The sequence below is a fragment of the Geotrypetes seraphini genome, chromosome 4, assembly GCF_902459505.1.
Source record: "Geotrypetes seraphini chromosome 4, aGeoSer1.1, whole genome shotgun sequence".
NCBI classification, from domain to species: Eukaryota; Metazoa; Chordata; class Amphibia; order Gymnophiona; family Dermophiidae; genus Geotrypetes; species Geotrypetes seraphini.
This window is the reverse complement of record NC_047087.1, coordinates 76821528-76847255: the sequence shown is the minus strand read 5'-3', so window position 1 is coordinate 76847255 and position 25728 is coordinate 76821528. Positions and strand designations below refer to the sequence as shown.

At 41.8% G+C, this 25728-nt stretch overlaps 1 protein-coding gene across 5 annotated transcripts in view; it reads left to right on the top strand.

Annotated features, from left to right (window-relative positions):
- CADM2 (cell adhesion molecule 2) overlaps positions 1 to 25728 on the top strand; it is a 1574179-nt gene that overhangs the window by 1354811 nt on the left and 193640 nt on the right. For all 5 annotated transcript variants that reach the window (XM_033943857.1, XM_033943858.1, XM_033943855.1 and 2 more), the window contains one exon: positions 12703 to 12793. In XM_033943857.1, the coding sequence (XP_033799748.1) occupies positions 12703 to 12793 (91 nt within the window). The remainder of the gene's footprint in view (positions 1 to 12702; positions 12794 to 25728) is intronic.

Genomic DNA, 25728 nt, shown 5'->3' with positions numbered 1-25728 from the left:
AAGCCAAGGAGCCAGAGGTAAAAGGGAGGAGAGCTGTGATCGGACATCTTGCCTGCATCTCTGGGACGCATCCTATCTAACTCCGTAATTGCCCCAGCTGGAAAACACAAAAAAAACCTTATCCTCCCTCCCAACTGACTGGAAAGGAAATTAAATCCTTGCAGAGCAGAGGAGACAGAAAAAAAAAAAAAAGACAGACAGGGGGCAGGAAGCGAGACAGAAATAAAGAAGGACAGCCAGACAGACAGCTAGCTGGGAGAGAGACAGACAAAAAGAAAGTCAGAAAGACAGGGGGCAGGGAGAGAGACAGAAAGAAAGAAAGACAGACAGATAGCGGGCAGGGAGAGAGAGACAAAAACAAAGATAGACAGCGGGCAGGGAGAGAGAGACAGAAAGAAAGACAGACAGACAGCTGGAAGGGAGAGAGACAGACAGACAGACAGCAGGCAGGGAGAGAGAGACAGAAAGAAAGAAAGACAGGGGGCAGGGAGAGAGACAGAAAGAAAAACAGACAGACAGGGGCCAGGGAGAGAGACAGACAGGGGGCAGGGAGAGAGGCAGACAGACAGAAAGGCAGGGGGCCAGGGAGAGAGACAGACACAAAGAAAGACAGAAATAGACAGACAGGAGGCCAGGGAGAGAGAAAGAAAGATAGGGGGTCAGGGAGAGAGAAAGAAAGAAAAAAAGAAACACCTCAGTGCTCCATTGTGCTAAAAGTCTTCACATCTATTCTAGCACCCGTTAATGTAACGGGCTTAAACACTAGTATTTTTATAAGCATCATAGAAAGAATGATACCACTAACATCGAACTTACAGTTCTAGGGAAGGAAGCCTGCTAATTAAATTCCTCCCAGGCCCTTCTGTATTGGAGGTAGCTCCTTCTCCAGCCTGCGAGGACAAAATAATGATGTTCTCTCCTGAGAAACAGGCTGGTGCCGATATTAAATAAAAAGAGTGCTGACATAGTTAAAACTGCCTGAACTAAGAATGCCTAGTGATACATACATTAACAAGGTGCGCTAGGGTGCATTAAGCAGCACTGAGTGCAATTCCAGAAAGCTCTGTGGTACGCCAGGGAACTTGCCTAGCAACTGAAAACACAATATTGATGTGCCCCCCTCCACTGGCAGCAGTTGCAGTTGGAGGACTCCTGCTCAAGCTTAGAGGAAACACTGAAGCAACCTTTAATAGCAGTGTAAGTTTTCAAGCAGTGTATACTGGTCCCTTGGGTCCAGTATAGACAAACCTTGATATTTTTAAGTGCCCTCTTTTTAAAGTGCAATAGGCGTCTGTTGCCAAAACATGTCAGTCAGCAAAGGAATGTTTAAATAATAGGATAATGCAGGCACAGCATTATGTTCCATAGCAGTGTTCTTCAACCTTTTTACACCTATGGACCGGCGGAAATAAAATAATTATTTTGTGGACCGGTAAACTACTAAGACTGAAATTAAAAAAAACATTTTCGCCCCGTCTCCGCGAGTTCGGTCCCCGCAAACCATCTGATCCCATTCGCACAAGCCTCAGTTATGATTTTATATTGAACATATTTTATTAAAGTATAAAAAGAAACAATATTCTGTACAATTGTCATTTTATAAATACAAATATACAGAGCAAGGACCAACAAAACCCCTGTTTCTTCTCCCCTCCCCTTCACATATATCCCCTCCACTATCAAGAAAACTGAACAAGCCACATTATTACAGAATGCTACACAGAAATATCATGCTAACAGAATACTGCAGTCACACATAACAGGAATAGTGTTAGGGGAGTGCTGGAAGCTAAAGAAGCACTGCCTGGGCTTTGCAGTCCCCAGTTATGTCTCTAGCAGGATATATAGTTCAAATCTGATATATTCTAATGACAAAATAGAAATAAAATTATTTTTTTCTACCTTTATTATCTGCCCATTTTGTTCTGCTTTCTTCTGTCTTTTCTTAAATTTCTTTCCAAGGTCTTCAGTCTATCTGCCACTTCTGTCCCTTCCTGTCTTCTACCTATTATTCCAATATCCAGAACCTCCTTTTTCTTCTTACTGCATCCACCCTGTGTCCAGCATCTCCCACCTACTCCGTCAAGTCCTACTCAGTCAAGTCTGCTTTTTTCCTTCACCCTACAACCTCCATGTCCAGCATCTTCCTGTGTTCTTTTTTTCTTCCAGTTGCTGAGCCATCCAGCCAACCCACCATCTTTCCCCATCCCATGACTCCCCTCTTTTCCCCATCTTAATCCAGCAGATACCTTCCATCACCCTACTCCCTCTATTCCTTATTCAGCATCTTCTCCTTGTCTCCCTATTCCCCCTTCAGCATGTCCAGCATATCCCCTCTGTCTCCCTACTCCCTCTACCCAAGTCCAATATCTGACTTCTGTCTTCATACTCCATCCTCATGTTCAGCATTTTCCATGTCTCTCTGCCCCCTGCAAGGTCCAGCATCTATCTTTGTGTCCTATTCTTCCAATTCCCACCTAGTTCTAATAACTATCCTCCCCCAAGGGGATCCACCATCTTCCTTCTGTTACACCAATCCCCCCTCCTGGGCCTGCCATCCCCTTCCAACAACACCTATATCACATTTTTCCCTCTCCTCATAATCCAGCAACTCTTATTTCCTCCCTTGGCTGCTGGCCCCGATCCACTCTTCCAGCACTCGATTGCTATTAGCCCTGCCTTCGACCCTGGTCCTGCTAAACTTCGCAGCAATAACAAAGCAAAACCTACCCTACCTTCAATTATGGTCCCACTAAATCAGACGGCTAGAATGAAGACAGAAGCCGCGGGACCTTTCCTCTTGCCTGAATTGCTATTTGCTACAAGCTCTGCCAGTCTCAATCCTGCCCCTCAAAAACAGGAAATCACTTCAGAAGGGGGCGGGATCAAGATCGGCAGAGCCTATAGCGATGCAGGCAAGAGCAAAAAGTCCCGCGGCTTCTGTCTTTCTTTTTGCCGTCCGTTTGTAGCAGTACCGCAGCTGATCTTAACGCCGGCCCTGGAAGGGAAAGGGGAAGAGATGCCCGACAGGAAATTTGATTCTTAGATCTCGCTGGCCCTGCGCGGACCGGCAGAAATTTTCTGTGGACTGTCGGTTGAAGAACTGTGTTCTATAGGATGCTTTATTAATGAATGGCTGTTTTTATTGGCTGCTGCTTTACTGGACTTAAACTTTGTAGTGGCCATTTTTGCACCTGTTTGTTTCGGGCCTTCTAGAAAAGACTGGTGCCGTTCTGGTAGACCTAATTAGCTTGGGTAGGAGGTTCCAATTCCAAAACTTACCACCTGTGTACATGTACCTTTGTTAGTATTTTGAGAAAAATATCAAATGGGTGGTAGCTTTTTAAAGCATGAAGGAGAAACATTGATCACGAATTCAATACGGGAGACCTTGTAGCACAGTGGTTTGGGCAAGATTTCTAAGCATTTTCTCAATTTAAGCAGTAATGAAAATGTTGGAAAGGGTTCATCAGTAATATCTTCCAGTCTGCTCCTGCACACTTACAGAGAAATATCTAGTGACCTTGCATGGAGGCAAGAAAATGTGTTTTTATTGTTTGAATGGGGAAATATAATTGGAAGAAAGATTCCAAGCGCAATAAATTGTTAGATGTGTTTCAGAGGTCAATTTTATGTCTCATACACAATTTAAGAGTAATTCCATTGATATACTGTATTAGAAAAAAAAAGTCCGTATTAGGAGAGTTTATTGTATATCAGATAGGGCCTTGTTTTCACTCTTGGTGTCATGTACATACTATGAAAGGCAATGCCTGTACCTAGTCACTGCTGTCCTTAAAGTATTTATTAGTCCTCCCCTTCCCCCAGCAGTTATACATTTATAAAGTATACATGTATAAACTCCATTTTAGAAAGCTCAATACTTACCAGTATATGTATCCTAACCATGTTTATGGAAAAAAAAAGGAGGTGGACTGGGCAAATCTGTAGGTGGGTTCAGAGTGGGCCAGAATGTTTTGCATTTAGTCAACATTTCAGAAGAGGACAAGAGATGACTGACCCAACATATCAATGTCAGGATTTGCACCTTCTCTGACCCACAGTCTTTTGTGGCATGGTGCTAGTTAACATAGAAACATGATGGCAGATAAAGGCCAAATGGCCCATCTAGTCTTCCCATTCGCAGTAACCATTATTTCTTCCTCTCTCTAAGAGTTCCCACATGCTTATCCCAGGTTTTCTTGAATTCAGCCACAGTCTCTGTCTCCACCACTTTTTCCGGGAGACTGTTCCATTCATCTACCACCCTTTCTGTTAAAAAAAAAAAAAAAAAGTATTTCCTTAGATTACTCCTGAGCCTATCACCTCTTAACTTCATCCTATGCCCTATCCAGAGTTTCCTTTCAAATGAAAGAGACTCGACTCATGCCTTTTTCGTTTCTGTTGGTGGAAATTTTCAGTTTACTTGAGTCTGCTGATATTTAGTAATCACATTAATAGATCAGACCTTTTTTGAAGGCCTGGGGGCTTCTTTGCAAGCAATATAATATCTTCACTTAGTTACATGACAAGAGGGACAATATCACTTATAGTCCAGTCACACAGAATACTTTCTTAAGTGTCTATGGGGTATCAGCCTACCCTCAGAGCAGCATAGCTCTTAAAAGGGTTAATTCTTCATTTTTCCCCCCGAAGGCACAATCCTCACTATTTTCATATTTTCTTATTTGTCTTTAAATACTGATAGTTACATAAATAGCGTCATAAATAATTTGTTTCTGTTCTTCAATAAATAGTTTCATTCAAAAAAGTTTTTGATAATTCACTTAACTTTCCAGCCATTACTGGTAATCCCCTCGACCAACGCATTTCGCTCACTTTCTCAAAGCAGGGTGGAGGCTATTTAATTTCACATTACTCATAAAGCCGTCGGCTTACCCCGACACCATGCCATTTTTACTATTGAATGTATGTCTTTTTGGTGTTTTTGCAGCAAGTTTTTGAAAATTGTGCAAGAACAAAGAAATCACAGAGATTTGTATCTGCTTTTTCTCCAGATGCATAATTCAGCAGAATTGCATACAGTAGTATTGCCTCTCCAAGCATAATTGCATTCTGGAAACACTTCAGAAGCATGGATAAACATAAGTTCATTGTAGAGCAATATACTTACTTGTACTGTAGTACAGGGTGGGAAGTTTTGGGACAATTTACTTTAGTAAATAGCTATATGGATTTTAAACCTGGTTGTTCTATGTTTGTTTTGTATGTAAAGGCCTCAAGTTGTTATAAAGCATAACTTGAAGGCAATGTAAAGTAAAGGGTTTGTTTACAAAAATTAGATAGTTCTAAGTCCAATAAATGCTGGCACTGTAATCTGGAACCAGGGACATTAGATCATCTACTTTATTATTGTCCCTATATTAAGATATTTTGGAATTCAATCTGGTCTCAAGTAAACTCATTATTGGAAAATCATGTTGCGCTTTCCTATGATACTGTTTTATTCGGTATGGCTATGAGAAAGAAGAGTCAAATATCATCACATAACAACAAACTTTTATTAGTCATGACAGGGGTTGCCATTCAACATATTACCAATAATTGGAAAAATTACAAGAATCTTAATTACACATTCTGGTGGAATTCATTATGCCATATTTTTAAGATGGAAAGTGCAATAGCAGTACAAAAAGGGACATATAATAACTTTGTAAAGATATGGGGGCCATTGGCAAAATATTGTGATGAATAGTCATTATTTTCTTTTCCTTTTCTTTTCTTTCTTAGTTGTATTTAGCACACTCAAGGGGGGAGGGGGGAGTTGGGAATAATTTTATAGGATATGTTATAATATGTTAATATAACATGGGTATATTTCTATTTCGGTTGAAAATGAGATGAAGGGTGGGTGATTGGGTGGGGGTTATTACATTACTAGATTTTTATGTGTTAGATATTATAGTGCTATATTGGAATTACTTGTATAATGTATTTTTGTGCACTTATTGTTCAATTTGAAAATGAATAAAGATTTAAAAAAAAAAAAAGTAAAGGGTCAGATTTAAATAGGTGCAAATTTCTCAATGATTAATTTATCCCCTGATTTAGCATTCCATTTTTTTTTCTCCAGTATTTCTGTTGCTAGGTAGGCCCACAAAAGTTTTACATTTCACACAGTAGTTGGATGTACTGGAGTTTTTTGCCTACAGCAGAGGACACTTTTCAAACATATTTTGTATACCTTGGATTTGAGACAAAATTGTTGAGAAAGTAGAGCCCAGCAGACAATATTACACTAGTTTGTTACATATTGTGCAGGACTGTAGTTGTAAGGGGATTTCTTAACTTTGTTAATACAAGAAAGAATTTCATGGCTATTTAGTTGTCCTATCTTATGTGCAAATATTGATCTTACCCATTATGACCACTGGTCTGTGCCTTTGCTGAGAATTCTGCTCTTGCAGATTATTTTCTGAGAACTACATGTTATTGCAAAATTGCTTGGATGAATCAGTGCTAATGCATTCAGTTCACTAATAACATCATTCAGGCTTGTCTATAAATAGACAAAAGACCTGATTCACCAAGGCTTTTCCCCATTCTGTGCTTATATGTAAAAAAAAAAAAAAGAAGAAGTCTTTTAAAGTCGGGCACTTGCACTCCTTATAATGCCTCTGTATCTCTCCATGGTGCGACCTCACCTTGAGTATTGCATTCAATTCCTGGATATTGCATATACTGGAGGCAGTGTATGCAAATCAAGTTTATGCATATTCATATCCTGAAAACCTGACTGGCAAGGGAGTACTCCAGGACTGAGTTGAGAAACACTGCTCTAGAAGACCAAAGGGTGAAAGAGAGACTCTGGAAGTTCAAGGCCATAGTAGAAAACCTAAATAAATTATTTGTTTCCATTTCTACTGAGGGCGATGTTAGAGCCATAGCTGCACCTGATGGTGATGATTCAGAGGAATAAAAGCAAACCACTGCAAACTTGGACAATGTAATAGAGTAAGCTGACAAACAAAAGAGTAATAAATCACCTGGATGATATACACCCTAAAATTTTGAATTCCAAAAATAAATTGCAGAGCTATTATTAGCAATCTATAACCTTTGATCTAAATCAGCTTCAGCACCCCAGAGGATTGGAGGGTGGGCAAAGTAAAAAAAAAACAAATTTTAAAAAGAGCTCTAGGGTGATCTTGGTAACTACACACTGGCGAGCCCGACATTAGTGCTGGGCAAAATAAAAGAAGTTATTTCATAAATAAAATACACTAACTAGATAAGCAAACATGTCTTAGAGGGCTAATTTTCAGGTTGTCTGCATAGGTACAGTGTAACATAACATAATAACAAATTTCTAGACTGCATAACCATAAGTTCTTTGCAGTTTACAAAAGATTATACTAAAGAAACGAAAACATGGGTTTTATGAAGAGTACAAAAACAATTAATTTGTCAAAAATTTAGAAAAAAGATAAGTTTTCAGCAACTTTCTAAAGTACTCATATGAAACAGAATTTAAGAGTAATTGGAAATCTTTGTCATGATATGCTGCCTGATAAGCAAGGCTCATTATATTTCTTGCTTCTGCAGCTCTTAACCGAAGGAAACACAAACAGAACATGTGATCTTCTATTATTCTTCTGTGGTAGAATATCAAATCTGTCAACAAGGTATCATGGGGCAAGTCCAAAAGCTACTTTATAGTACAAACAACTTAAAGATTATTTGAGCCTCGACCGGAAACTAGTGCAGTTCGATGTAACAAGGTGTTACGTGGTCAAACTTCCTCAGACGGTAAATCAGTCTTACCGCCAAATTCTGCACTAAGGTCAATCTATTTAGATTTTTCTTGGTGCTTTTCAAATAGACTATATTACAATAGTCCAATAGGTCCAAAAGTAATGATTTTTTTTACCACATGCAAATAAACCCCAATCCTGTAGGGCAGAGAGAATAGTAGTAGTGCAGCTGATAGCACTGTATTTAGGGCTGCCAACTAGCCCTTTATGTCCCCACCCCTTTCCATGTTCAGCTTTTTCACCTCCTCATGGTCCAGCATATATCCCTCTTGGCCCCCTACCATTGTTCACTGACACGTATTCATCCCTCCCCATTGTTCACTGACACGTATTCATCCCTCCTTCCCCTGTCCAGTCTGTTCCCTCAAACCTTCTACTTTATTGCAGGACTTGACACACTGCTTGAATTCAAGACTCTATAGCCCATTCCCTTTCATTGTAGTATTACAGTACACCAGTGACGGTAAGTGGAAACTTTGAGGGGAGAGGATGGATTGGTAGGAAAGGAGGAATTAGGTGGTATTGTTGGACAACAGTGGAGGGGGAGGGGAGAAGCTAGATATGGTGGAGATATGGGGACACAGGGGAGATGTTAAATATTAAAAAATGAATATGGACACAGAGGGGAATTATGGATTTGAGGGAAGGATATGGATAGAGGGAGAGATGCTGGACATAGGGGATGCCAGGGATACAGAAAGGGAGATGCTGAACATGATGGGAGGATAGGGACTCAGGGGATGCTGTATACAGGGAGGAGATGCAGGATAAAAGATAAGGAATATGAATACAGATGGGTAATGCTGGATGGAGAAGATAAATTAATGGGAAGTGTTGAAAATGGGAGGGGGGAAGGACACAGAGAGGTGATGGTAGACATTAGGCATGGGTGTAAACAGACGGTCGCATTTGGGTTGGCCTGAGCCCAAGGTGGGTATGTAATATGTAATTTGCCCTTCCCTTGGCACTACTCTACTCATCATTCTCTGAATCTATCCCACCTCTACCCATCTGTGCCCATTCCTGCAAACTCAAAATATGGAATAGCTGAGCTGGAGGGGAACTCCTCAAACTCCATTAGGAGTTGACATTCTCCTTCTTGGGCAGTCAGTGCTCTTCCAAAAAGAAGCCGACAGCATTTGCCTTGAGCTGATGTCACCACTGGCAGGCCATGCATGCTCAGTGATCGTGCATGAACAAAAACTGAGCATGTGCAGAGGAGTTGCTGTCTGCATCAGCTCAAGGCAAGCACTATTGGCTGCTGTTTGGAAGACCACTGGCTGCCCGAGGAGGAAAAAGTATTCTGCTGGTAGAGTTTAAGGATCACTGCGAGCCACAAGAAGCGGACCACAACTTTAGGTGGACCTTGGCTATGCTATTGTTATGAGGGGAAGACAGGAATTATACTGGACATGGGGGAAATAGGGGCATAGAGGGATGATGCTGGAAATAGAAAGTAGGGACACATAGGGGAGATGATGAGCATGGAAAGAGTGATATGGACAGAAAATGGTAAAGCTGTACAGGGAATAATAGGGGCCCAGAAGGGTGATGGATGATGGATATAGAAGAGATGTCAAATGCACAGGGCACCCTTAAACCCTCCTGACCCTTCAGAAACAAATCCCCCCATTCCCCCCCCCAATCGCTCCTACCTCTGTGCTGCAATTTTCAGAAATGACAACATCCAACCTCGCACATTGTGTTCACACTCCCCCCGGGGCACTCTGCTCAGCGGAAAAGTCTCTCGTATCTGTACCCTTCTCCTCTACAGCCAACTCTAGAGTCTCCCTTCTACTTTGCTGTACCGTATGCCTGGAACAAAGCTCTGTCTCTGGCAGTATTCAGATCAAGACTGAAAGCCCAGTTCTATGAAGTTGTTTTCAATTCCAAACTCCAACCCATCTGCTAAGCACCAATATCTGTCTTCATTCCCTCTGTTATTCCACCACCTGTGCACAGTGTATTGATGGACCTTCTAGTCCAGGGGTGCCCACACTTTTTGGGCTTGCGAGCTACTTTTTAAATGACCAAGTCAAAATGATCTACCAACAATAAAATAAAAAAAAAACACAAAGCACACTGTATGCATAGAAAATGTTAATCATCATTCCTATTCCAGGGTTTTTCAAAGAGGTCAAAGCAGATGACTCTAAGCACTATCACCTCAGTAACAACCATACAAAAATAGACAAATATACCCCCTCCCTTTTTACTAAACCACGATAGCAGTTTTTAGCGCAGGGAGCTGCGCTGAATGCCCAGCGCTGCTCTCAACACTCATAGGCTCCCTGCGCTAAAAACCTCTATTGCGGTTTAGTAAAAGGGGACCTTAGTGTAAAATATAGACAGCAGATATAAATTCAGACACATTTTGATCACTAAATTTAAAATAAAACCATTTTCCCTACCTTGTCTGGTGATTTCATGAGTCTCTGGTTGCACTTTCTTCTTCTGACTGTGCATACAATCTTTCTTCCCTTCTTTTAGCCTGTATGCTTCTTCTCCTCCAGACCTCATTCCTTCCCCCCAACTTTTCCTTCCTCTTCCCTGCCCTTTCTTTCTCTCTGCCTCCCTTTCTTTTTTTTCTGTTTCTCTTCTTTCCTTCTTTCTCCCTGCCCTTCCCCAAGCCACTGCCACTGCCATTACCATCGGGGACCAGGACCCAAACGCCACCAATAACAGGCCCCAAGCTCTCCCTGCTTCGGCCAACCAGCATTCCTCTCCCCGACGTCAATTCTGCCATCGGGAAGAGGAAGGCTGATCAGCCCAAGATCGTGATCAACCTATTGGGGGAAATGCTGCCGGGTCCTGCCTTCGCGGAAACAGAAAGTAGGCAGGACCCGGCAGGAACAAGAACAAATGCTTCACTAACCTGTCTCCCGCATTAGCCCGTAGCGAACGCTTGCTTCAGGGCTCTCAACATGTGCGTGCAGGCTTCCCTTCTTCCCCCCTCCCCCTCCCTGGACATAACTTCCTGTTTTAGAGGGAAGAGAAGAGAAGCCTGCACGCACACGTTAGAGCCCGGAGCATAAGTTCGCTAGGGGCTGAAATCTCCAAGCCGGTTTTTTTGGGTTTTTTTTTTTTTAATGTTCAGCAGCGGCAGATGACAGCTGGGCAGACCGCCCAGCTAAAAGGCCCTAGGGAGAACACTGGAGAGGAAGGCTGATCGGCCCGTAGACCAGGACGGTGATCGACTCGAGTTGCCTTCCTGAGCTACTGGTCGATCGTGATCGACGCGTTGGGCACCCCTGTTCTAGTCCATTTTGTCCATCTTGACTAGATTGTAAACTCTTTTGAGCAAAGACTGTTTCTTCTATGTTTTGATATACAGCGCTGCATATGTCTAATAGCTCTATAGAAATGATTATTAGTACTAGTAGTAGCAGTAGAAATTAACCTGGGTGCCCTGGTTTATAGTCCACTGTGTTAACCACTGGGCTGTCCCTCTGCTCTGCAAGGACATTTTTGTGAAAATGCTTCCAGACAAATGTCTTTGTCTCTTGCTTGTTGGCATTCATAATTGGACATTTTAGTTTGTAAAATGACTGTTCTTTTTGGACATTATTACATACAGTCAAACCTCGGTTTACGAGTGCACCGGTTTGCGAGTGTTTTGCAAGACGAGCAAAACATTCACAAAATCGGTGCCTCAGAAACCGAATTTGACTCGATTTACGAGCGCCACCCACTGCGATCCCTCCCCCGCTCACATCCCCCCTCTCCGTGATCCTATATCCCCCCCAAGCACCGAAACGACATCCCTTACCCCGATTGGGTACCGGCACCAGCAATAATGCACAGGACATGCCGGTGCCGGTGCCCGAAGATCCTCCCTCTTCTGTGCTGGGTTGGGCAGTGCGTCGGAGATTCTCCCTCTTGCCTGTGCTGGGCTGAACTGGGCTTTGAACATTTGCGCATGCTCAAAGCCTTCTGGTCTCGCTCTCTCCGAGATTCTCAGATTCAGAATCTCAGAGAGAGCGAGACCAGAGGCCCAGTCCAGCCCAGCACAGGCAAGAAGGAGGATCTCCGATGCACCGCCCAGCCCAGCCCAGAAGAGAGAGGATCTTCGGGCACCGGCACCGGCATGTCCTTTGCATTGGTGCTGGTGCCGGTGCCCAATTGGGGTAAGGGATGTCATTTCAGTGCTCGGGGGGGGGGGGATGTAGGATTGCTGGGGAGGGAGGTGACACGAGCGGGTGGGAGGATGCCGATTCGCAGGGGGGATGCCAGATCGCGGGGGGGGGGGGGGTATTGAACAGCGTCGGTGGCCTCAAGGGGGGGAATGGAGCAGCCCCGGCAGCCTCAGGGGAGGGGGGAAGGAGGAGGTGGAACAAATCAAAATGAGTTTCCCTTACTTCCTGTGGGGAAACTCGCTTTGATATACGAGCAATTTGGTTTACGAGCATACTTCTGGAACGAATTATGCTCATATACCAAGATTCCACTGTATTTTGAAACAGGAAACCCCAACATTATTTCCTGTTTGGAAATGGGTGTAAGATGGACTCCTTTTTATGAATGATATGAGAAGGATGTTCCAATTCTGGCTTGAATGTACTTTCAAAAATGCCCCTCCATGTGTCTGGGAAATCACACAGTGATCAAATTCACAGAGGGACTGAAAAATCCAAATTAGCCATGCTACGAATTTGGATATCCACACAGCAAACTCAGAATTCTTTTGAAATGAATTTTAGAGTGAAATCTATCTTATGCCCAAGAATATAATTTTAACATACATTTTCAAATATAAAATTATATATAAGATTTAAAATTTCCAATGTATCATCAGATATCTAAAAAAGGGATTTGATGCCAAGACCGAAACACATCAGGGAAAATATTGCTTTATAACCTGTAAAGATAATGCAATTAATATATACTAGCTTAATAAATTATGCTTATTCTGTCATATTCTTTCTAGATACACCTTCTGTTAAGATTTTGCCTTCAATTCCTGTTCCAAAAGAAGGACAGTCGCTGACTTTGACCTGTGAATCCAAAGGAAAGCCGCTGTAAGTCAATTTAACGAACAATCTCTGTTTAGCTTTTTTAGGTTATTCTCTGTTGATTGCAGTGTGTGAGTGCAGAATCTGCATTTTTTGTCTTGTCCTGGGGTGTAGAATGATCTCAAATACAGAAAACCCCTTGATGCATGTCTTCATTAAGTGGCTACGGAAGATTGGTCTTTTACTTTGTCATCAATTGTCTCTTCCTCTTCCACTGAAGTTTCTGGGAAGGATTCCAGCTGAGAAGTTTTCAGTGAAATGTTAACAACCTCCAGAGAGTGCAGATTTCATCCGCCAATATTTTCATCATCAGACAGATGATACTTAGATTTTCCTGCAGTCAGACATCTTGTTAAAAACTTGCAAAGTCAAAGAACCTTCCTATCCCCTCCAGGAAAAAAAAAAATTCTGATAACTTCTCTTTATGCATTTGTGTACAGAATATTAATGAACTGTGGTAATAACCCATCCACTTCCGTCAAAACAAGAAATGAGATGGTTGGCTTCTGGGAAATTAAGCTGTAGCTGTCATGTTCTCAGTTTCATTTATAAATTGATAAAAATTGTTCTCCTTTTGAATTTTGTATAGACAAATCACAAAATGTTGACATCTCACATATATACTGGTGCTACTTTTTCAATCATAACCAACCTCTAAGGCTTAACTTTTGATGAAAGGATTTAAAAAATGTAAAGGCTGCTCCCAATTGATATTTGTTTTTAGTGAAGATTTTAATTAGATTTAGGATGCGAATGTAAAGTATCCCTCATGATGTTGTAAATGATTAAATAATAGGCTGTTCTATAGCTATTATTCTTGAAGTATGTTTAATTTGATAATATTTAAATGCAAGATGCGTACAAATATCTGTCTTTGGTGTCAACCAAGGTTGAGCTTGTAAGAGTATAGCAGATTTTTTGTGTTAGTTCTACTTTAATGGTCCAAAATGTCTTCTCCCACAAAATCAAAACAAGTTTAGATGTTAAGTAGATAATAATCCAGTTAACGTTATAACCATTACAAACTCCCATAGGCCAACATCTCTTATAAATATTGCTGCTGCAGAAAACAATTAAATATTTAGTGAAAGGACTTCAATATGCATAGCTTACTGCCTTTATGAGTAAGCAACACTGCATAATTTCATCACCAGGTCACATATGTGTCTTTGTGATTGTGTCTCTGTGCTCATGTACTTTATCAATTTCAAAACATTCTTATGATACTTAAACTATATCAAAAGGTTCCCGTTGCAGCAAATACAGTATTTGAGAGAGAAGTGTTGGCCTATAGGAATTTCAATTAGGAGAGTGATTAAACACATTTAATTTTACGGAGCATTAAATTGTTCTTAGCTGTTACAAATGCAGCAGTAAAGACATATAAACTTAAACAAAAGCAGGACCAACCAGCGACACAAAATTATGGCAAGAAGCAACTAGAGCTGTTATAAAGTTAACTTACCTTGATTTTACTATAATAAAGAGTAGAGCCAGAGACCACACATGTCCTGGCTTTGAATATCTATGAATAATGCTGCCGGCGGTGAACAAAATGTTCATTGCTTTATAGCTGACTCTTGACCATTCATTTCCTTTTTAAAATGGAGAAGAATAAGGCCCTGACTAGATCAGGGTGCCTACCAATGCAGGTGCCTAACTTAATTTCTTTTAATTGGCAATTGAAAGCGTCATTAAACACTGCTTAAAAAACAATTTAACAAAATTAATTTGCCAGTAGGTGCTTAACTAGGTAAGCACCTACAACTTCGATGTAGGTGTCTACACTGAGGCGCCTACCCGGAAATTACTAGTAATTTAGGCCAAGAAATCCCTGGCTTAATATACTGGCGCTTAAGTTGTAGACACCTACCAGTGCCTAACTTGATATAGATGCAGTTCTACAAATGGCACCTAAGTTTGATAGCATGCTGTAGGTGCCATTTTCCCAAGCGCCTAAGGACCTGATTCTATAAATAGTGCTAAGATTGGCAGCACCGAGCCGATTTCCACATTTTTAATGGGCTTAAATGGCATGATAATTGAAAGTGCCATTAAAAGTCAATTAAAAAATGATTAAGTCCCATGTAAAAATCAGCTTGGTATCTACCAGTGCCTACATGAAAAGTAGGCAAGGTTAAGGGTAGAATTTGGGCATGGAAAGCATTAGGTGCTGGTAGGCATCTGCGTTAGGCACCAGTATTTTAGGTCAGGAAAACCTTGGCCTGATAAACCGAGCCTAAGTTGTAGACACCTACCGTGCCTAACTTGATTTTGGAACCAGTAGACATGATTCTATAAACCGCCTAAATTTGATTGACAGCAGTAGGTACCATTATCCTAGGTGACTAAAAGATAAAGGGAATTAAATTCCTCTCATATGAAGAAAGGTTAAAGAGGTTAGGGTTTTTCAACTGGGAAAAGAGACAGCTAAGGGGAGATATGGTTGAGGTCTACAAGATCCTGTGTGGTGGAGAATGGGTTAGTTTGTGCTTTTTGAAAGAGTGAAAAATAAAAGACTAGGGGACAGTCAATGAAATTACATGGAAATACCTTTAAAATAAACAGGAGGAAATATTATTTTTTACTCAAAGAATAGTTAATATCTGGAACTCGTTGCCAGAAGATGTGGTAACAGCAGACAGTGATCTGGGTTTAAAAAAGGTTTAGGAAAATCCCATAGTCTGTTATTGAGAGAGACAGACATGGGGGAAGCCACTGCTTGCTCTGGGATTGCTAGCATATAATTTTGCTACTATTTGTGTTTCTGCCAAGCATATGTGACCTGGATTAGCCACTGCTTGGAATAGGATACTGGACTAGATGGAAACAATCCACCGATGAAAACAAAAAATTGTTCTGGAGATAATTTATTATACACTGACATATAAAAACATGAAAATTCAAAGAAAAAAGTACAATGATAAAAAATGCAGTAATAAAAAGCCAACCAGACCCTACAAGGTCTGTGTTTCGGTGAACCCGCCTTCCTCAGGGGTCCAATGGTTTGCAAACTCACATATAAAGACTTGGACTGAAAACAGTCTATTGTCTTTAAACATGTGAGCAAAGAACACCGCAAACAAGCTGAAGTAGCAAAAAAAATGCTAAGGAGCAGTGGCCAATCCAGGTCAAGTGTGCTTGGCAGAAACACAAATAGTAGCAAAATTATATGCTATCAATCCCAGAGCAAGCAGTGGCTTCCCCTATATCTGTCTCTCTCAATAACAGACTATGGGATTTTCTCAAACCTGTCGGCTCAACACTGAGCTGAAAGGAGAAGCCCTGAAGCTGTGGTGGTTTTGGGGAGTCCTGCTGATAAAATGAGAAAAATGGTTAAAAAGAAGCTAAAAGGATCAGTTGCAAAGGCTAGTACTGAAAACCAGGCATGGATATTATTTAAAAATACCATCGTGGAAGCCCAGACCAGATGTGTTCCACATATTAACAAAGGTGGAAAGAAGAGGAAACGAGAGCCAGCATGGTTAAAAGGTGAAGTGAAAGAGGCTATTAGTCAAGAAAACATTCTTTAAAGAATGGGAAAAGGATCCGAATGAAGAAAATAAGAAGAGACACAAGTACTGGCAAGTTAGATGCAAAGCACTGATAAAGAAAGTTAAGAAAGAATATGAAAAGAAACTTGCTAAAGAGGCAAAAACTCATACAAAAGCAGATAACCTGTGAGGTAATCCGTGGAACCATTGAATGATCAACCATAGCAGAGAGACAATGAATTCTTTGCTTCGGTCTTTATGGAAAAATAGATCTACCTGAACTGGAAATGGTTTTCAAGAGGAATTGAAAAAAATCTCAGTGAATCTGGAAGATGTACTAAGCCAAATCAACAAGTTAAAAAGTGATAAATCACCTGGACCAGATGGTATAAATCCAAGGGTACTAAAATAACTCAAATATGAAATTGCTGATCTGCTGTTAGTGATCTGTAACCTGTTGCTAAAATCGTCTATAGTACCTGAAGATTGGAGGGTGACCAATATTAAGCCGATTTTTAAAAAGAGTTCCAGGGGAAATCTGGGAAATTATAGACTGGTAAGTCTGACTTCAGTGCCAGGCAAAATGGTGGAAAATTGTGGAACATGTAGGCAAACATGATTTAATGAGAGAGTCAGCATGGGTTTAGCTGAGGGAGATCTTGCCTCACCAATTTGCTTGACTTCTTTGAAGGTGTGAATAAACTTGTGAATTGGGGTCTTAGATGCCTATAATGTAGGCCTTTAAAATATTGGCCTATATTATAGGCGCCTAAGGTTTTAGTTAGGCACAATTCTATAATGAGCATCTAAGGGCTCCTTTTAGTAAGCTGTGCTAGCGTTTTTAGTACGCGCTAAAAATTAGCACGTGCAAGCCATGCGCTAAATGAAAAATAGTAACGCAAGCTCTATGGAGGCATTAGCGTCTAGCTAGCGGGGCATTGTAGCGCGTGCTAAGTGTGCGCTACAACCACTAGCGCACCTTAGTAAAAGGAGCCCTAAGTGTGATTGATATATGATAGGCACCTATGTTATAGGTACCTATCTTTTTAGACACTATGTACAGAATTTCCCCCTAAATGTCTATCAAATTGCCCCACTCCTGTCCTACCCAAAACATGTCCAGACTTGTCATATGCCTGCTTCATAAAATGATAACGATTATGCAAGATTTAACATTTAAATGCCAGTTTATGTAGGTCACTGTTCTTCAACCGCCGGTCCGCGGACCGGTGACGGTCCGCAGAAAATTTCTGCCGGTCCGCGCAGGGCCGGCGAGATCAAGTCGGCAGTTAAATTTCCTGCCGACTGCGGTTCCTCCTGATTGCGGTTCCTCCCAGCCCTTTTCAACAATTCGGCAGGGGCGGCGATCAAGACAGGCTGCCCACATTGGGACCTTCCCTCTGTGAGTCTCGCCTATTAGGAAACAGGAAGTTGAAACAAAATAGGTGGGACTCAGAGAGTGAAGGTCCCGACGTCGGCAGCCTGTCTTGATCGCCGCCCCTGCCGAGTTGTTGAAGAAGGCCGCGGGGAAGTTGCAAGTAGAACGGAGAGAGCTGCAGATACAGGTGCAGGTGAAGGGAGATGGTCAGCGTGTGCGAGCAAGATCCTGAGGAGCCTTTACAGTAGTTGTCTCCCTTCCCACCAGCTCTCCTACTTGCCAGGGCAGTGATTTACCGGCAACTTCCTGCAGGCAAGTACTGAGAGCTGCTGGAAGGGGAGGAAGCCACTGTAGGAGGCAGGGAAGCTGCTGGATAAAGGGAGAGCTGTTACTGGACTTGGAGGGAGTTAGAAGGAGAGATGCTGCTGGGATGAGAGGAGGGAAAGGGATGGGAAGAGAGTTAATGTTGGATAGAGGGAGGAGGGAAGGGAGAAGGAAAAAAGGAAGGAGGGAAGGGAGAAAGAAAAAAAGAAGGAGGGAAGGGAGAAAGAAAAAAGGAAGGAAACAGCTGGCAGGGAGATTACAGGAGGGGAAGGGGGTCAGGGTGGAATGGAGAGATCAGATGAGGGAAAGGGGAGAGAGAGGAATGAGAAAGTAGAGAGACATTGATGCTGGAAAGGGGGTCAGCAGAGAAATGAGAGAGGGATAAAGATGCTAGATCTGGTGTAGGAGAGATAAAAATGAAGAAGGCAGTGAAGCTGGAATGAATGATGTAAAAAAGAGAAAGGAGGCACAGGCTGGATGGACAGGGGAAAGGGGCATAGAAAGAAATCAGATACGTATGCAAGGGGGAGAGGGCAGACATTGGATGGAAAACGCGCAGATGCTGGATTGAAGAGACAGGGCAGATGCTGGAAGGAAAAGAGTGAAAAGAAGATGAAAGCAGAAACCAGAGACAACGAAAGGTAGAAAAAAAATAATTTTATTTCTATTTTGTCATTAGAATATATCAGATTTGAAATATATATTCTGCTAGAGACATAACTGGGGACTGCAGTATTCTGTTAGCATGATATTTCTATGTAGCATTCTATAATAACTTGACTTGTTCAGTTTTCTTGATAGTAGAGGGGATATATGTGAAGGGGAGGGGAGACAGGGGTTTTGTTGGTCCGTGCTCTGTATATTTGTATTTATAAAATCACAATTGTTCAGAATATTGTTTCTTTTTATACTTTAATAAAATACGTTCAATATAAAATCATAACTGCGGCTTGTGCAGATGGGATCAGATGGTTTGCGGGGACCGAGCTCGTGGATATGGGGTGTAAATGGGGTTTTAAAATTTTAGTCCTAGTAGTTTGCCGGTCCACAAAATAATTCTTTTATTTCTGCCGGTCCACGGGTGTAAAAAGGTTGAAAAACACTGATTTAGGTCTTAAATGTAAATAAGGCTTGTAAAATGAGGGCCATAATGTAATGTGAAAGAACAATAGTATTTAACATCAAATATTGAAAGCCATTTCCTAATCAGTCCCTACCACTTCACTATACAGTAGCCCCAACCAGATTTTAACTAAACACCACTACCAAATTTAATTCAAAGGGAGAGTTCAGTTTAGTTTATTAGTCTCAGTTAGGGCACTGGTCTTTGAACCTTTCCTAGTGCAGCTATATCTTTCTTAAGATACGGAGACCATTATGAATGCAATACTCCAGGTAAGGTCGCTCCATGAGCGATACAGAGGCATTATAACATTCTTAGCCATCTTAACCATCCTTTTTTAAAATAATTCCTAGCATCTTGTTCACTTTTTTGGCCGCTGCCACATATTGGACGGAAGGTTTCATCGTATTGTGCACAATAGCTCCCAGATCCGTTTCCTGGGCACTAACCCCCAAGATGAACCCTAGCATATGGTACCTGTGATTCAGGTTATTCTTCCCAATGTGCATCACTTTGCATTTGCCCACATTAAATTTCATCTGCCTCTTGGACACCCAGTCTTCCAATTTCCTAAGGTCTGCCTTCAATGTTTCACAATCCACATGCGTTTAAACAACTTTGAACAGTTTAGTGTCATCTACAAATTTAATCACCTCACTCGTCATTCCAATTTCCAGATCGTTTATAAATAAGTTAAATAGCACTGGTCCCAGTACAGATCCCTGTGGCACTCCACTGTTTACTCTCCTGTTTACTGTCAAATCTAGCCTGAAGCGGTAACCAGTAAAGTCTCCCCCAATAGTATAGAGACATGATCATATCTTGTCTTTCCAAAAATCAAATGGGCTGTCGTATTCTGCACCAACTATACTCTCATAAAGGAAATTGCAATGGTTAAGTTGTAACAAGATTATAAACTGAACCAAGGTGGCAAAAGAGTTTGTATCAAACGGTGAGTGAACAGATCTCAAGCAACATAAGTTGGAAAAGCATTTTTTGACCAAATTGTCAATTTGAATAGGGAAAGTCAACAAGGAATCTAGGATAACTCCCAGAACCCTGGAAGAGTTACCTACAGAAAGAAGCTCAACTGTGTCCAAAGCCTACAGTACCGGGAAAAGCTGAATTAGGTACACCAAATCAAAGCAGGTTAGGGCTCCTTTTACTAAGGTGCGCTAGGGTTTTTAGAGCACGTAGGAAATTACCACGCGCTACGCTTCTAGAACTAACGCCAGCTCAATGCTGGTGTAAAGGTCTAGCGCGCGGGGCAATGTAGTGTGCGCTATTCCGCGCATTAAAGCCCTAACGCGGCTTAGTAAAAGGAGCCCTCAGTTTTGGATAGATTCAATTTTAATCAAAATTGATTAGTCCATGAATTGCATAGTAACGCAATTCGCAATAAAAAGCCAAGAAAGATTATACAATAATCAACTACAATCAATAAAAGAAAATGGAGAAAATAAAAGAGCCTATGTTCCCAGGAAATCCCAGGTCGACTAGGGTGAAAAAAGTAGGTTTTAAAAGCCTCTTTAAAGTGGGTCCAATTTTACTTTCCTCTCAGCGGGATAGCAAAACAACCAACCCTTGATTTTCTGAGAGAAAAACATAGAATCCCTCTTGAAATATAACAAGAAAGGATTTGTATTTCACAAAGAAGGCTTTACAAAAGCAAAGGCATAGTGTCTTGTGCCTTACATGCAGTTTAACTCAGATACCTGTGAGTATCAAAGCATTCCCTTTAAGATATACTGTAGAAAGACACCTTTTCCACTAGATACCCTGAAGCTTCCCCATTCAACCAACCTGATTTTAACAGTCTTTTAATTCCGTACGTAACAACAAAATCCCTTCGTTCCACTTCTCAAAATCTTTTAGTTATACCATCATTAAAATCAATAAATACTTTACGCACCAACAACTTTGCTGTCACTGCCCCTTCACTTTGGAATCTATTGCCTATAAATCTCCGTAACGAATTAGATATAAAACAATTTAAAATAGCATTAAAAACATTTCTATTCCGAGACGCTTTTTGTTAAATGGCCACTTTCTATCTTTTTTTTCGACAATTTTTTACCTAACCTATTGTTTTAGCCTTTATGACTTATCTATCCTATACTTATTGTAGTTCCTCCCCATCTGCCCTTTTGTTGCCGTATGTTTGAGTAAGTCATTTGTCTTCCCTGTTTTAATATGTTTAATTTGTTTTTGTGTAATTTTATTATGTTAACCGCTTAGAAGTTGGATTAAGCGGTCAAACAAATTTTTAATAAACTTGAAACTTCAACACCCTAAATATTAAAGGAGCTTAAATTTAATTCTACGTTTCACACACAACCCAAGTAAGAATTTTAACAAAGGAGTTACATTTTTATTACACCTTTCCTCTGCCATTGTATTTTGCAGCAACTGAAAGTGCCTTAACAGTTTTCTTGCCCACCCCCTCCAGCAAAGCAAACAGGTCAATGAAAATAACATTTATTTATCTACCACAAATACCTGAACAAAGTTAATTGTGGTTTTTAACATCTATATGAAATGGAGACAATGTCCAGAATGACAATCTTAAAATCAACATTAACCCCCCCCTCCTTTATTAATGCGTAGCGTGGGTTTTAGCGCCGGCAGCGGCGGTAACTGCTCCGACGCTCATAGAATTCCTATGAGCGTCAGAGCAGTTACCGCCGCTGCCGGCGCTAAAACCCGCGCTACACGTTAGTCAAGGAGGGGGTGAATTTGGTACTGCTTTAACACATGTTCATTAAACAGATACGTTTTCGGAGTCTTCTTAAAACTTTTGCTGCAACACTTGAGTAATTAAATGAAAAAGCCTCAGAGATGTACTCTTGTCAAGTGGCTGTTCCACCACAAATACCCCTTCCAACATCAAAGTGCAAGATGGGGCAGGTGTTTATCTGGATATCACATACCATCTCATCTTGTGAGCAGGTCAAGGTGGTTTACTATACATGGTAACAATAAAAGGAGAAGAAGAACTAGAACTCCAGTTTCCTGATAGAAAAGAGAACTGTTCATTCAAACGCTTCCTGTTCGTTTGATACCAAACTTGGAAAAGGATGGAGAAGGGCAACTGGACATGGAGAATGAGAATTCCGGGAAGGTTGGAGTATGACTGTCGTTTTGTGCATGTCGGTTCTATGTACAGACCCTTTGTCTTAATCCACAAGTTCACTTTTAGGACCTGTAGGGATCCCTGAAGAAGACAATTGCGTCGAAACACGGACTGTGTAGGGTCCATATGTTTCTAGAGGTTCCGGCCCTAGATGTATTTATGTTGATTATTTGTTTGTCTCAATAAAGCCATCAGTTTGGACATCGATTCTCCACAATTTTTTGTTTCCTTGTGTGTGCTTTTTGTGGAGTGAACAGGGTCATTTTCTTTTGTTGTTTTGAGAATATGAAGCTCCTTGATTTAATTCTAAGTGGGATGAAGGGGATCAGTACCTCCAACGGTGGAGGAATCCTGGCAATGATACTATATCTTCATTACTTAGCACCGTAATCCTTTCAGAGTCCTTCGACTAAAGTATGGCTAAAGTGACCATTTATTTTTTTCATCAAAACGGGACATCTATTAATATTCGCCCTAGCCCCACCCCAATCCCGCCCTAGCCCCACCCCCAATTTCTTCCATTCATTTTTCATGTACACACAATATCTTATTATTTCATAATGGTAACCATAAAATTTAAAAAAACACAAAGCAGAGAAAATGTTAATTATCATTTATATTTGAGGGATTTTCAACGATGTCACCTCAGTAACTATAGAAAAATAGACAAATATAGTGCAAAATATAGACAGCAGATATAAATTCTCAAAACTGACACATTTTTATCACTAAATTGAAAATAAAATCATTTTTCCTACCTTTGCTATCTGGTGATTTCATGAGTCTCTGGTTGCGTTTCCTTCTGACTGTGCATCCTATCTTTCATTTCTTTCTGCACTCAGGCCCAACAATTGTCCCTTTCTATTCCCTCCCTCCTTCCTTCCTATGTCCTTAGTGCCCCCAGATCCAGTGTCAGTTCTCCTTTGTACCTTTGTTCCAGGTCTCCCTCTGTCTCCTCTGTTATGATCTTGCCTCTCTCTGTTCTTCCTCAGGGGCTCTCCCCCTCTGTCTGCACCTCCCAAAGTCCTGCTTCTGCCTCCTGTCTTTCCCCTTTGATCCAGGCCTTTATCTCTCTAGTCTTTCTTCTACTTACAATCCCCTCCTTCTCTGCCGTTTTCTCTCCTTCTTTCATCCCTCCTTCCTATGTCCCCTCACTGCCTTCTAGCCTTTGTCCCACCCCCTCCCAAAAAGCCTGCCGGCCTACCTCCCCCAAAGCCAGTCTGCCTGTCTCCTCCAAAGTCAGCCAGTCTGTCTGCCTACCTCCCCCAGAGTCAGCCAGCTTGCCTGCCTGCCTATCTCCCCCAGAGCCTGCCTGCCTGCCTCCTCCAAAGCCAGCCTGCCTGTCTCCCCCAAAGTCAGCCAGCCTGCCTGCCTATCTCCCTCAGAGCCTGCCTGCCTCCCCCAAAGCCAGCCTGTCTGTCTCCCCCAAAGTCAGCCAGTCTGCCTGCCTACCTCCCCCAGAGCCAGCCAACCAGCCTGCCTGCCTGCCTACCTCCCCCAGAGCCTGCCTCCCCCAAAGCCAGCCTGCCTACCTCCCCCAAAGCCTGCCTACCTCTCTCCCTCCCCCAGAGCCAGCCAGCCAGCCTGCCTGCTTACCTACCTCCTTTCTCTCCCTCCCCCCCCCCCCCGGAAAACAAAAGCCTCCCTCCAGGTCTGATTTAAACTTCCTCCCCGGTCCACCGCTGCTGCTCCTCTGCTGCCACTACTCGCACCTGGAAGCCTTCTTCTCGATGTCAATTCTGACGTCGGAGAGGATGTTCTAGGCCAGCCAGGCAGCTAGCTGGCTCGGAACGTCCTCTCCGACGTCAGAATTGACATCGGGAAGAAGGCTTCCGGGTGCGAGTAGTGGCAGCAGAGGAGCAGCGGCGGTGGACCAGAGGAGAAGTGTAAATTGGGCCTGGAGGGAGACTTTTTTTTTTTTTTTGGTGCGGCAGGGGAGGGCCAGGAAGCGATCGCCTGTCCCGTTGTCCCTGTCCACAGTTTCGGGATGCTGTCCCTGAAAATGAGACATTTTGGCGTCCTGAAACTGTGTATGGGGATAACGGGACAGGGGATCCAAAAACGGGACTGTCCTGTTCAAAACGGGACGTATGGTCACCTTAGGTATGGCAAAAGGTGGCCTTTTGTGTGCCTTTACATGTATTTTTCCCATTGCTAATGCCATTTTTAATACTTCAGTGCAAGTGGCTTTTTTGACATTTTTTTATTAATGCTCATCTAAGAGCTCACATGCACTGTTGAATATCAACTCCAGGATATAAATATAAATGTATTTACTAATCCCTACAATAATATATCCCAATTCACTCTTCAAACATTCATTTTGTTTCCTTGGACCATCAGTGTATCAAACTCAGATGAACAGTTAAATAAAGAGCTTATTCATTAGTCCTCATGGGAAACTTCAGTCAAACAATATTTCTTTTCAACCCGTATTCATTCACTTTAGTTATCATTCGACCTTGGAATCATTTGTGTATCCAAATGTAATTCAAATTTCTTCATATATATTTTATATACAGTATGCTAAAAAAATTTACCACATGACATCTTACCACCATCCATTTTGTAGGCAATAAGGGCCTGATTCTGTATAAAGCTCCTAAAAATTAGGCACTATTATGGCACTAAGCATGATTCTATAAATGTTAAGTGCACTTTATAGAATCATGCTTAGTGCACCCAAGCAGCCATAGGCATTGCTAGGCATCCTAAGTTTGTGTACCCTATTTATGCCAGGGTTTTCTTGGCCTAAATACTGGTGCCTAAGTCCAAAACAGGTGCCTACATTCAAAAACATGCCCATGATTTAAGTACCAATTATCAGCACCAATTAAGTCTATCAAACAATTAAAGTCCCCTTTTATCAAGCTGCATTAGGGTTTTTTTATCGCAGGCTGCTATGAGCGTCGGAACTTTTACCTCAGCGACTCGTGATAAAAGCCCTAACGCAGCTTGATAAAAGGGAGCCTAAGTTAGGTGCCTACATTGGCTAGGTGTGCTAATTTAAGCATCTAACTTTAGGTGTCTTATATAGAATTTACCTGCAAGAGCTCACTTGGTGTTCTTCTGCTAACCAGTTAGGAAGTGGCGATGTAGTTGCAGCGACAGATTAGTGCAAGAATACTCACACTGCAACCCTGACATCCTCCCTCAAAAATTTTTTTTAGTGCAGAGTTAGTGTGCACTAATTTGGCAGTTACTATAGGATGCCAGAGCGCATCTCATGGTACGCCATTGTAAGCTGTGTTAGCACCTAATACAATTCAGTAAAAGGACCCGTTTGTTCATTGGGTACTGTATATACTTGAATATAAACCGGGATTTTAGGGGTCCCGGTTTATATTCGGGCCAGCGCCCACTGCCCACCTGCCCCCTCCCAGACTTATTGCAGGCCTCCTCTGGGCCGCAAGGCTCTGCCCCCTGTCTCCCCTTCCTGCCCTATCCATCATACCTCCTCTGCCGCTGGAATCCCTGGTGATACAGAGG